The sequence below is a fragment of the Terrapene carolina genome, unplaced genomic scaffold (genome assembly GCF_002925995.2).
Source record: "Terrapene carolina triunguis isolate 2854851 unplaced genomic scaffold, T_m_triunguis-2.0 Scaffold89, whole genome shotgun sequence".
NCBI classification, from domain to species: Eukaryota; Metazoa; Chordata; order Testudines; family Emydidae; genus Terrapene; species Terrapene triunguis.
The window spans coordinates 18,550,932-18,564,706 of NW_020664440.1; the positions used below are offsets into that span (position 1 = coordinate 18,550,932).

At 43.7% G+C, this 13,775-nt stretch overlaps 1 protein-coding gene across 1 annotated transcript in view; it reads left to right on the forward strand.

The window, feature by feature from the left end:
- Positions 1-13,775, forward strand: part of GRIP2 (glutamate receptor interacting protein 2) — a 113,878-nt gene that overhangs the window by 26,582 nt on the left and 73,521 nt on the right. The window contains exons 2-4 of the mRNA XM_026650262.1: positions 5,420-5,500; positions 12,064-12,199; positions 13,076-13,221. Coding sequence (XP_026506047.1) covers positions 5,420-5,500; positions 12,064-12,199; positions 13,076-13,221 — 363 coding nt within the window. The remainder of the gene's footprint in view (positions 1-5,419; positions 5,501-12,063; positions 12,200-13,075; positions 13,222-13,775) is intronic.

Sequence of the window (13,775 nt, forward strand, 5' to 3'; positions counted from 1 at the left end):
TGGAGAGTGCCAGCAGTAGTATGTGCAGCTGCTGTGATGTCCTAGGCACAGACCTGGGAGATAGGAGCACAAGCCAAGCTGGCTAGATAGGTGTGGTCTAAAATGGTGTGCTGAGACCAGGAAGACACCATTTGCCAGCCTAGGCCTCTAGCAGGACAAAATGCTATACTGAAGTGCTAGTGAGCATGTGGTGTCTGGGCATATACCACGCTGAGTCAACCGTACCATTAACTGTCTACCCACTGTGGTAAGCATTGTAGCCTTACCAGGGCCTTAGAGTTGAATCCTGACTCTGTTGCTTCTGCCTCCTTTCTCATCTCCCTAGTGGTGACTTCCATGTGGTTTTGTCACCATTCTTGTTTCTCTACTCCTCCCACCTGATGCTTATTACGGCAGGTGTGCTCCTGTTATAAAAACCTGTTCACATTGTAGCAGAATACCAGTGCCATGCCACGGCGCGAAGGGTATGTGGGAGGTTGTCCTGTGTTAATATTGGAACTGAAATTTTGGAAAAGGCATCTAAGAATTTTGTAGAACCCTTTTAATTGGCACAGATCCTAGTAGAAAAACATGTGCAGTGTTGCTGTCCCTCATGGGTTTTATCACTAATCTTGTGATATCTGTTGGTTTTTAAAACCCCAGCCCCTGGATTCACGTGACTATTTGAGAATCTCAACTTTTCTTTTTTAATGAGTTTCTAGTGTCTTGGTTGTGAAAAGCTTGAAGACATGAACCCCAAAGGCTCCAGCACCAGAAAGTTTTTTATATATATATAATATAGGGTTCTTTTTATTGGCTAATATCCACACCTCATTTGTAAGTCAGTTTCGTTATTTGGGTGGGGGTGGGAGCGGGGACTCATGAATTTTGAACACTTGAGGTTGGCAATACAATGTATGCCAATGAAGTGATTATTGTGCTTACCAGAGCCTCTTAGGAATATGTTTTGTGTAAGGGAACAGAGATAAGAAGAGTGGAGATTCCTAAGCATAAAACATGAAAACTTTAACAAATTTAACAACTCCGTTAATGCCAGTTTGAGTGGCAGAGCAGGAAATCGGCCGAAAATGAACAATGGGCTGCTCTGTGGGGAATCTAACGCAAGCAAAAGCCAATTCACACTTCGACAGGCCTCCTGCGGCAGCTTCCTTAACTGCGCAAACATTTTAGCCAGATAATGAGCAAAAACAAACATTTTAGCATAATAAACTTCTTTGGAGGAAAGAACACATGAGGGAGGTGAATCTTGGTGCTAATTATTTGCCAGCTGATCTGTCTGTCGATGAAATACCAGAGGATTTTGTTGACCGGCATCCTTTCTGCATGTCTAATCATGAACACTGAATGGAACTTCATTACTTGTCCTAGCTGCTTAGCTGTTGATGATGGCTGCCATTAATATGAGGGAAATTTAGTTACTTTGGGTTGTTTCCTAGAATGGAAAGCCTATTTGTTTGCCAACAGCTATAGCATTTTTTGGATGTGAGAGGATAGCAGCTACTAACGTGCGACTTCACATTCAGTGTTTATTTGGGCTACTGCAGGGAAATTAAGAATAGAAGTGCTCTGGTGGCTAACTAGTCTGGGGTGGTGTGTTTATGTGAAGCAGATGGTTGGCTGCTGTACTTTGCCATTGGATTATTGAGCTGGCTTCAGATCCTCTTCTGTGGTTTCCCGGTAATGCTGGCTTTGCATTTGCTATATACAGTAGCATTTTGCCTCAAGGGTAGCATCTTGAGTGTCTCTGTCAGGCCAGTTTACACTGTACTTCATGTTTTAAAAAAAGGAAGAAAAAAAAAAGTTTTCCTCTTGACAAGTTCATAATGCAAATGGCTTGGTGTCGTTCTGGATTAATTGGCGGCCTCAGACCCAAAGATGCCCTTTCCTAATGGCGTGATCTTGATCTCTCATGCTCCAAGCATGGCAGAGCTCTGTGCTGCTGACTGTTCTGACGACAGTTGCTGAAGCAGAAATCCTGTTTTGACACGTAGCTGTTGGCCTGCTTACTGTAAGATTGAGGCTATGGTGATCGAGGGAAATGCCCCAAATCCTGCACATAGTCGTCATGACAGGGTGTCTTATTCAGAAGGCTGGATGTCCACATGGTCAAAGCAGCATTCTCTTGCTTTTGGATTCATCTAATTTTGGCTAATATGGACTCTGCTGTGTGAGCCTCGGCATTGTGCTCTATATGGCTTAGTCAGCAGTGCTAGAAGTGGTTGTTTAAAGAAAGGAGGTGGCCCTGTGCTATTATTCCAGAAATCTTTCTTCAGTTATTAGGCGCACTCTCCCTCCCCTGACCGCTAGGGAGATGGAGAAGACCTGGCGTTTCATGCCCGTTTGTAGTGTGGATCCCCCACTCTACATGGTGGTGGCAGTGCTGTGAAAACTGGCTTGCTCCCAGAACCCAGATTAGTTAAGGCAGGGGTCGGCAACCTTTCAGAAGTGGTGTGCCGAGTCTTTATTTATTCACTCTAATTTAAGGTTTCGCGTGCCGGTCATACATTTTAATGTTTTTAGGTCTCTTTCTATAAGTCTATAATATATAACTAAACTATTGTTGTATGTCAAGTAAATAAGGTTTTTAAAATGTTTAAGAAGCTTCATTTAAAATTAAATTTTAAAATGCAGAGCCCCCCGGACCGGTAGCCAGGACCCGGGCAGTGTGAGTGCCACTGAAAATCAACTCGCGTGCCACAGGTTGCCTACCCCTGAGTTAAGGGGTAGGCAAACAAGGGGAGGTGGCCTCTCCATCCCCCCAGAGTCCCGTTAGCTAGAGGGCAGGCAGGAGATCCCACTTCTACTTCCTGTTCGTCCCACTGGAGGGTGGTGACGCTGTCTGAGAAGAGACTGCCTGGGGCCCAGCAGCTGGTATCTGCTGCTGCTGCAGGGACACAGCAGGCCTAGAGTTTGAGGTCAGGGCTGGGAGATGTGCCTGGGCAGCAGCTGGGGTGCCTGGCAATACTGCGTGTGAGGATCTGCCCCTGCCCAAAGGAAAGCGGTGCCAAAATCAGTGACTGAGGGACTGAAACTGGAGGGGCAGTTTGGACTGTATGTTGGTGCATTTTGAGCTGCATTGTGAAGCACTGAATTCTTTATGCTCTCCTTAGCTGTCCCTTTCAGTGACACTGCGAGGCAAGGAGTGAAAGTTGGGGGCTCCCCTCTAAGGCAGGTGTTTCCTATCATAGTAATGACCTTCATGGCTGAGGTCACCACAGTGCAAGGTCTCCCGGTGTTATGGCTTCCCCATCAAGGACGTATTGGTGGGGAGGAGAGGGCAGGAGAGTGACTTCATATTTTTTTTTTTTAAACCAGGTGCTGCAGCTAAACTGTCCTTCGTAAATTAAACCTATATCCAGAATATTAAGCCCAGATTTAACCCTGCCCCCCACTTCTGCATCACCCAAGGGATTGTTTTCATTATAAATGCAAATTAACTTGCACACCTTTTTTTGATCCTAAAATTGGGGCCAAGCTATACAAGCTCCTATCAGCTATCAGTGCCTTGGCCTGATGATTGCTTTAATTATCTGAACAAGTGTAGCCTGTTTCAACGCTGGTATAGACTGCTTGTGTTGTGCTGTCAGATCTTGGAAGGGGGATTTCACACCGTGTGGTTTCATTCCGAAGAGGCCTTACCTGCTCCACTCATTTATTTATTTTTAAAGGAAGTGTCTTGCCCTCCATTTTAGAGATCATCATTACATGTTACGCTAACGGCAAATGTGTAGATTGGCAAGGCAATTGGTTGCTGTCTGTCTAGCTCCATGACTGCTTCAGGCGGGCTGAAAATCTTGAGTGCCTGTACTTGCTGGGTTCCTGGCACTTGATGATGTGGTCAGGCAGGAAGTGAATAGACCTGCATTAATAATAATAATAATAATAGAATGGTAGCAGTAGGAGGTAAGGTAACCAAGCATTTTTCTTTGCTCATGTGGGCCAAAATCTGCCCTGATTTATACCCCCCATAGAAGCCCACCGTTTTCAGCGAGTTACAAGCTAATTGTCTTTTGATGGAGTTAAATGGAGTGTAAATTGGGTCCTTTACCTTAGTAGAGAGGCAAAACTCCTGTTGTCTCTGACCTGTACATAAATTTACTGGGGGAGGGCAAATAAGAGAGATTGTTCTCCAGATTTTTATTTTAACTAAATTTTGTAATCTTTACAGCTATTGAAGATGAGAGTTTTAGGATACCCCAGGAATGCAGTGAATGGGAATTGGGTTTATCTGATCCTGCATTTCTTTAGTATAGTCTCTCTAACTTTCTAAACCAAGATTTACTGAAAATGTATTGATCTGCAATGTTCAAAGTGCCCAGTTACTAAAGGCATTTCATATATGTGTGGTAGTGGAATGAGTGGGAGTGTTTATTCAGTTCAAACTAAACAAGAACTTTCCAATTTTTAGCCTTTACAGGTCTGAGTGATAGTTCAGCTTGATTCTTTATCTAATCAGTTCTTCCATCCTAAATGATTGGAAACCCATCCCCAGATACTGCAGTGCTTAGAAACGTAATAAATATCTTTGTTGTAAAGAATTATTTTTAAGTCGCTTTGTTGTCGATTATAGAAACCAGATACTGTGGAATACCAATCATTGCATTCCTAAGTTTCTTGACATTTGCTTTGCTTTAACCTGTCCTGAAAACTTAATGACTGGCGTATTTGGTTCAGTCAATTTTAAAAACCTCTTTTTTCCACTTCTTTTTTTCAGTATCCTGATTTCCCCATGAATAAACTATATGCATCTTCCAGTACGAATAGATAAATCATACTTAATACTTGCATTTGGATTTAAATTGATGTCAGACAATTCTCTTTCTAACACCATTTCCTTCTATTCCTGCATTTTTAAGCCTTTTTAAAGAGAAGGTGGTTTCTCTACTGTACAGTAGCTGAAGCTGTAGCAAGGAAATGTGACTTTGAAAGAACAGGATCTCTAAGAATAGGCAATTTAATTCAAGTATGGTGATTTAGTGCCCTGTTAGTCTCCTGATGTATTACTCCATTTCCAAAGACCATGCGTTTCTTCACAAGCATGATGACAGGCTTAAAACTTGAGACTGATGTTACAGCTTTTCCTCATCTCTGCTGTTGCACATGATTACAGGACTAAGGGAATTTGGACTTTTCCTCATCTCTGCTGTTGCACATGATTACAGGACTAAAGGATTAGCTCCCAGAGAAATAAATCAGTGTGTGTTCTTACCCCACTTGTCTCCTCTTTCCCTCCCTCCCCCAAAGGCTGTAGAGCCAGTTTAGATTGTGAAGTGGTCCTGTGGTTAATAAAACCTTTTTCTCACCTGAAGCCAGGAACTGGGATGAGACACTTTATAGAAATGATCACGGATGAACTCTTAAAAGTAGCTTTTGCTTTCAGTATAATCTTAGCTTCTGTTTATTTTTTCTTCCCCGGAAGATGATGGCCCTTACTCGAAGGGGAGCAAAGACTCAGGTGGACTGGACACAGCCCTCGCCTCCAGAAGGCAAAGCATTCCAGGTAAATGAAAGAACTACTACTTGTTCCCACTCTAATGTAGCTGTCATCCCCCACCGGCGGCGTAGCAGTAATCAGAGCAACGGACCGCGGTATGGTTGGTCCCATTGTGGGTGGAATGTAACAGGTACTAAGCTGTGCAGATTTGTTCTGCGTTGTTCTTATTACAATAGTGGTTAAAATGTGCCAAGCGCTATACAGGTCTAGAGAAAGACCATCCGTGCCCTGAAGATCTTACAGTTTAAAAGAAGTGGGGGGTAGGAGGTGGAGGGAAAGGCAGGAGGAAAGCAGCGGTGAGGGTGGTCGGCAAATGTCTTGCTAGTTTGATATTTTAATGTATTGGGTAGATATAACTACCCACATCTGCCTGTCTCCCCAGCAATTTTTGTTGTTCTGTTGGCTGCCGTTAACAGTTACTTGGTAACTATTCCTTGCCTATTTTATTTGGTAATTTTTTTTTACCCCTTGCCTATTAATTCAAGCTTATAAAACTTTCCCTTCCACTTGTCCTGATCAAGGAGCCTTAGGGTACGTCTATACTTACCCGCTGGTTCGGCGGCAAGCAATCGATCTTCTGGGATCAATTTATCGCATCTTGTCTAGACGCGATAAATCGATCCCGGAAGCGCTCGCCGTCGACGCCGGTAATCCTGCTCCACGAGAGGAGTAGGCGGAGTCGACGGGGGAGCCTGCCTGCCGCGTGTGGACCCGCGGTAAGTACCTTTAAGTCCGAACTAAGATACTTCGACTTCAGCTACGTTATTCACGTAGCTGAAGTTGCGTATCTTAGTTCGAACTGGGGGCTTAGTGTGGACCAGCCCTTAGTCTATCCGCTCCCTCTATGCTGCCCCATGAGAAGTACAGCCACCCTCCACTCTGCCATCCGCTCCAGAGGTTCTGGCTCAATGGACAAGTCTACACTGTAATCTGGAGGTGTGATTGCAGCACGTGTACACATACTCAAGCTAGCTTACTAAAAATAGCCGTGAAGCTACAGTGGCACAGGCCCGTACAAGCCCACCCAGGATCCTGGGTATGTGCTCAGGTGGATGACCTGGGCTGCCATGGCTTTACTGCTGTTTTTAAAGAGCGAGCTCAATCAAAGCTAGCTTGGTTATGTCTACGCAGATTCCAGTCACACCACCTGACAGCAGTGTAGACATACGCAGTGAGAAGACAAAAACCGGCCACTTGCTCAGTCGGTGCATGATGATTGGAACCTGGTGAAAGGAGTTTGTGATCTAGGCCTAGTTCTGAATGGGCAAGTGTCTGGAGGGCAGACTGTCTGGGAGGTACACCTTGAAGCTGGAGATACGAATAAACTTGGAACTCGAGACTCCATTTCGCTCTTAAATTTGGGCCCTGGTTGGGGCCTGCGGGCGCTACAAATGTACTGAAGCTGGCTGAAGAATGGAAACATGAAACATTTAAAACTTCAAAGCTTTTTCTATTTCACAGGATTCTAAACACTCATTTTTTGTATTTTTTGGGGACTTTGTTTATACTGAATTTTTAATCAGAACCATTATCAAAGTGGTGCTTGATGTTTTCCGTTTGCCAAACCCAGGTTTTTCAGTAAATGAAAAACTTCTATAATAGAGTTATTTTTTTGAAGGCTATGGAAAGACTGCAAAAAATTAAACCTTTTCAAGAAAAGTCTGGTGGGGGGAGGGCAGTTCCTGTGAAATTCTTCATTTTTAAAAACTTTTTTTTTTTTTTTTTGCTTTCACAAACTTCTACCAGGTTTAAAAATGTCATTGAGGCATCATGGGAGCAAGCAAACAGTGCTAAACACTTGGTGTGGACTGGGACTGAGATGTTTAGCAGCATGTCCAGCTCTTTGTGATCAACTCTGAGTTCACGCTGTAGTTAGTTGTGACCCAATGTCCTCTAGGGTTAACCTTGACCACGTGCAATGTTAAATATGACAGTTCAAGTCTCTGCCAACCTCTAAATTGTGTTTAATGTTGTGTTAGGTACCGTGACTCCTCACTCACATTCTAACATGATGTAATTTTCCAGTGCAGAAAAGCCGATGGGGGCCAAAGATGTAGTGTGGAAATGGAGAAACTTTCACTGCTGTTACTGGTGGTAGGCCTCTTCTGTAGATCATTACAATGCTCTTGAACAGTGTCAGATGGCCACACTAGCCAATGAACACACATTCTAACAAAGATGGGGGCTTGGTATCCTTGTATGTATGTTGAAAGATGAAAGTAAGAAAAGTAGAGCGAGGATCTGTGGGATTTGTACTGAATGTGTTTTTGGGGGGTAGGGATGGGGCAGATATTTGGCCCTGCTCCATTGTTTTTGCACCCCTTGTGAGTCCTCAGATGGAAACAAGCTAGCGTAGCCAGCTCTGTGCCTCCTGCTCTTGGCCTCCCTGGTGTAGTGGGTATTCCAGGGATGGGAGGGTTCATGCCCAGTGTGCACTGTGTTCTTGTGATCCTGGGCTGGAGCAAGAGACTATAGACTATTCTAACTCATCCTGGAGGTTGAATCAGTCCCTGACTGTATGTGAAGGGGATGAAAAGGTGTTGGAAAGCCGTGTTGATGTAACTTATCCCTGACCTGGAGGGGGTCACTGTTAGGGATGGTTAATTCACCAAGCCTGGCCAGTCACTGGTCTCTCTCTTCTGAGACTGCCAACAAAGGTGGTGGTGGTGAATTATGATGGGAACCACACTGGAACCCCAAACTCATTTCAGATAGGCCCCTGGTCAGGTGTTTCATAAAAATGATTTTGCAGGTGGCTCTTGGGTGTCTTGCCAATAATTAATTGTCTTGGCTTTTCTTAGGTATCTTGGAAGACGTAGGTCCCATTTAGTCAGCTCACTTAATGGACATTGTTTATCTTGACAGATAGATAAAAAAAACTATTCTCCAACTTCATTCTAGGCGTTGAGTTTCTCCTTGAACCCACAAGATGGATAATTGCACAATGGGATTTCTCATTTTTTAACACTTGTCAAGGACCAAAATCAAGCCCCATTGAAGAGCTAATAATTACCCCTTGTGGCACCATCTGTGTTGATCAGTAGTCTCTTTAGTCAAGAGGAAATTTGCAAGATACTGCCGGATGGCATTCTGTTTAGAACAGCGGGGAACAGTGGGAAAGTTTCTGGCAGTTACTGAAATCCTGGATTGGTGAATTGAAAACCGTTACTGTACTTGGCGGTGAATCAAAACTGTTTGAGTTTAAAGACCAGGAGCATAATGGACATAAAATTTGAGAATGAATCAACGCTTGCCATGTTAAATGGGGGCACAGCAGAGATTGAATATCTTCCAAACGATGCTAGATCACAAAGAGGTTCCCCGCTCACATTAATCAAGTACACAGGCTCCTGGTGGGGGGGATGTGTTTTACAAACAGCAACATGCAGAGTGACTTCAAAGAAATTGCCCCTTGCTTGGTTACTGTGGCATTGCACAAAGAGCAAAGTGCCACCCAGACCTCACAGACTGATTGTCATTTGGCACCGCAAGTGTTAAAACGATCTATACGCCAAGCAAAAGGGGGGGGAAAACAACCCTACCGTTGCAGAGAGCTACTGTAGTGATAAATGATTCCAGAGATTTTCAGGGCCTGAAAATGCAAACTCTACAAATCTTTAAATGTTCCCCCTCTCTGTAGCAAATCTCAATTGAGATTATTCCATCCAGACAAGCTCATTTTTGACCATTCACTGTAGAGATGCAAGATTTTAGCTTGCAGCTTCCAAAGCCCTGGTCTGGAGCTGCCGTTTACAGTGCATTTCAAGTGGCCAGTGTCCCCTTCTTGGGAGTCTCTTCTGTGTCACACAGCGTATTTTTCCTCTTAAGGTTAAAAGTTGTCTTTTTAAAAAATTGTAAATGACTTTAATGGTCATGAAAAATGGAGACTAATAGCTTGTAGCACAGGCAGACGCTGTGCGAGTTTCCTATACCAAGCTCTGTCAAGAAGACACCCAAGTTTGTTTTTTTTCCCCGCCAGTGTCTTCTGCTGTTCCTAGTCTTCTGCCTGAGCAAAGAGAGCCCATAATATGTTGTTTCTGTCACGCGGACAAATAGCCCCAGGAGACTAGTCTGAGGCTACCAAATTCAGCTGCAACCCAACTGAGATTTGAATCCCAGGGTCCAGAGATAGGCAATGCCCTATCTGCACCCTCTGCACCAATGCAGGGCGCTTTTGAAAATTCCACCAACATTTATTTTCCTTCTGCTTCCCTGTCCGTGTAAAATACCAAAATGTAGATCGTTAGGGAGGCTGGCTTTAAACCGTTCGAACACTAGGTGTAAGGTGTCGAAAACTGGCACCAATTAACAGAGTTTAACATTTCTTGTGTATGCAAGGGCAATATTGTTCCCCAATTGCAAACAAACAAATATTCACTCTTAAAATAATGGAAGGGGCAGGGGAGTGAAGAATGACAAGTCCACAGGAAAAAGAGAACTGACATTAACACGGTAGACAAGGGGATTAAGTACCACATAATTGACTCCGTTATAAATATTTATAACGATTATGTCTTGTAAAACATGCTCTGCCTATATCCATTATAAGTGTCCAATACTTTTGACTCCAGCTGGGTATGGAAAATGTCAAAACACCTGTGACAAGTCAGGCAAGCTGAAGAAGGGTGGAGTACAGTTGCAACTGAAAACTATCCTAAATGAAAGGATTTCACCATCCATATCTCCCTAGCTGCCTGTCCATATGCCAACAGAATCCGACTCCTTCCCATCTCATACCCTGCACGTCCGAATCTTACCACTTCTTCCACCACAAAATTTCTTAGATCAATTGTGTGTTGTCTGTCCAGGCCCACATCTCCCCTCTTGATTACTGTGACCTCCTCTTCCCCAGCCTCTCTCGCACCCATGCTGCTCCTCTCTGGTCCATACAAAACAGAGCTGATGAGACAATCGCTCTTGGCCATTGCTCTGACCTCATCACATCAAATCACATTTGAATCCCTCCGCTGCCTCCCTCTGTTTTACTTGATCAAGCTCAAGCTTCTTGTCCTCACACGCAATGTCCTTCGCAGCTCTTCTCCTCCCTAACTGTCTGTCTTGTCTGTAATACTAGCCTCTCTTGTTCCATCTGCATGCCTTCTATGCTCTTACAACCCCCTGCCCGCCCCCAGCACCTTCTTCCATCCCACCGCTTATACATGGAATACTTTTCCTCAGCTGATCCAGACAGCCACTCCTACGCCAAATCTCTCCTCAGGACACAATTCTACTTCAAGGCCTGTAAGGGTATGTCGACACAGCAGCTAGACACCTCACAGGGTCCTAGAGCGAAGTCTACACGGCAGTGAAACAGCCATGCAGCCCGAGCCCGAGTCGGCTGGCACAGGCCAGCCACGGGTTTTTCTTTGCCGTGTAGACACCCCCAGAAATCAGCCAATTTAATGGTGCACTGTGTGGGCAGATAAGATGAGCTGGCCCTTTAGTTATCATTTATGTTTTTAAAAGTTGCATGTAAAATCAATTGTGTGCATATTTGGTTGCATCCCACTACCCGCCTCAACTTTTGTACATCACTTGTTTTAGAAGGTAAGCTGACAGGGGTAGTCAGTTATCTTTTTGTCAAGGTTCAAATTTCTTGGTCAAGGTATAGTGAAGGTCCAGACTCCAGAGAAACATTTTTCACACCGCAATAACAATAACGATAAGTAAACAAAAATATCCATTCAAAAGTATCTGGCGGTCCGGATTTGGCCCACGGTCCGCCTGTTGACTACCCTGAGGAGTGTGACTTGAGACAACACCCACCATAACTGGATTCTGATTCTGTTTGGAGCCTCTGGGCACTCGTGTAATATCATAGAATAGAATCATAGAATATCAGGGTTGGAAGGGACCTCAAGAAGTCATCTAGTCCAACCCCCTGCTCAAAGCAGGACCAATTCCCAACAAAATCATCCCATCCAGGGCTTTGTCAAGCCGGGCCTTAAAAACCTCCAAGGAAGGAGATTCCACCACCTCCCTAGGTAAAGCATTCCAGTGCTTCACCACCTTCCTAGTGAAATAGTGTTTCCTAATATCCAACCTGGACCTCCCCCACTGCAACTTGAGACCATTGCTCCTTGTTCTGTCAAAATATAAATATAAATATTTAGTAGTAATAATTGTTTACAATGTGGTTCAGGTTACTCCGAAGCATCAAATGTCTAAATAGATAGATATTTTTGTCATGATCCAAAATAGGTAGGAGTGACCTGGAAGAAACCATAAGTTTCTGCCTGAGTTTCTGTAAAAGGAGATATTGCTTCAGAAGTGAAAAGGGAGAAATGAGATGAACGAGATGACAGGAAAGGGAACCATCCTATTGTCCTTTTATTTTATTTTATTTTATTTTATATATTTTTTTTCTCCCCCTCGTCTCCCTTTCCTCTACCCTTCTGCTGCTGATACCCCAGTCTCAATTCTTCTGTATTTTTTCAAATAAATTCACTAGTTCTATGCTCGGTCCCACCATACACTGGGATATAGTGCTCCCAGGGTGTGAACCAAAGGTACCTTCCACTGAAATATTCACAGTTACAGTTTGATTTGTTTCTGATATTTATCTTCAGAGGAATTCAGAGGGGTCACCATTGTGGAGCTGATTAAGAAAGAGGGAAGCACCCTTGGCTTAACTATATCCGGTGGCACAGACAAAGATGGAAAGCCAAGGGTCTCAAACCTGAGGCCAGGAGGGCTGGCAGCAAGGTAAGACCCTATGTGGAAAGTGTTGTATGTGGATGTATTGAATACCTGATATGTATAAGGACAAGTGAGTTGGCTTCGGGATATTTTTAATGGTACCATGAGATGTCAAGTTATTCATCTCCTAAGAAAAGCCTGTTGTTCCATTCAGAGTAATTTCCTATGATCTATGCAATGATCACGAAACAACGTTTTAGAACAGGTTTTGGAATGGTTAAACAAAACCAGTTTCTGTGGTTTCTCTCAATCCCATCAGTTACAGACATAAGGAGTTCCACAAAACCCAAGCAGTTTTATTTTTTAATGTATCTAAATACTAGATTACATCCTGGCTAGGGTGAGTGAATGCACTTGGCCTAATTCTGAACAAACTTGAACAGTGGGCTTAAAAGTTTAACTCCAGCACTAACATTGTCATTGTAGGATTCATGATCAACTAGGAGACCGTGGAGCGGAGTGGGGGAGCAGACATGGTGAAGGAGAGGAGAAACGGGAGGAAATAATAGAATAATTTTGCCGAGAGCAAGCAGAAAGAGGGGAAAAAAACAGAGCTTGTCTTGTTTGCTGGAACTTTTTCCAGATGTTGCACTTGACATTGGTCTCTGGTTTTTCCATGATAACCTCTCACAGCGGGGTGGGTGGCGTGGAGGGAAGTTGCAAGCACGTATTTTTCAATTATTATTATTTGCCTGAATCTGAAGGTTTGCCCCTAGAAAAATAGTTGATGGGCACATTTTCCAGCCAAGTGGAAATATTTCCTATTCCTTTTGATAATACAGCTAAGATTGGTTAATCTTTGGTGGCTTTTTTTACAAAATTCTCCAGTAGAGATGTCCCAGGCAGAACATAATGGAGAATCTTATTGTTGTTTCTTTACAGAAGCGATCAGTTAAACGTTGGAGACTACATCAAGTCAGTGAATGGGATTAACCTGACTAAACTGCGGCATGATGAAATTATAAGCCTGTTGAAGAATGTAGGGGAAAGGGTGGTACTGGAGGTGGAGTATGAACTGCCCCCAGCTGGTGTGTGTCTCTAAGATAATGTTACTTTCTTTGCTTGACTGTCTCATTCTGTGATACCAATGGGATTTGTTTGTTATGCCCTTTACCAAAAAGAATGTTTAATGGGGCAGCATTCTGTTCTGTCTTCATCTGTCTGTGAAACATTGGTAGAGGTTGCAGATCCACTCTGCAAGTGCAGTTAGTTCTCTCTCTCTCTTTCCAGCATAGTGGGTGCCTGCTCATGCACACTGGCTGGAGATGGCTGATTAGATTTCTGTTGCCTTGTTGTGATTTGGCAGCAAATCCCTGATCTGCATCCCAACGCTACCTCTCTCTCCCCCCCCCCCCTTTTTTTTCTTGTGTATCGTGGTTATAGGAAAGTATTCAGAATCCTAACTACCCAATTAATACGCCTCTCTGCTTTCTCTGTTGAACTGTATTAAATGTTGTTTCTTCTGAACACTTCCATTTGCTACATGTCTTCAACAGATAGGCTGAAAAACTATGTTCTGTAGCTAGAGGGTCTTAAACCCAGAAGCAGATGAACCAGTTCAGATAAAAGAAGGATTCTGTTA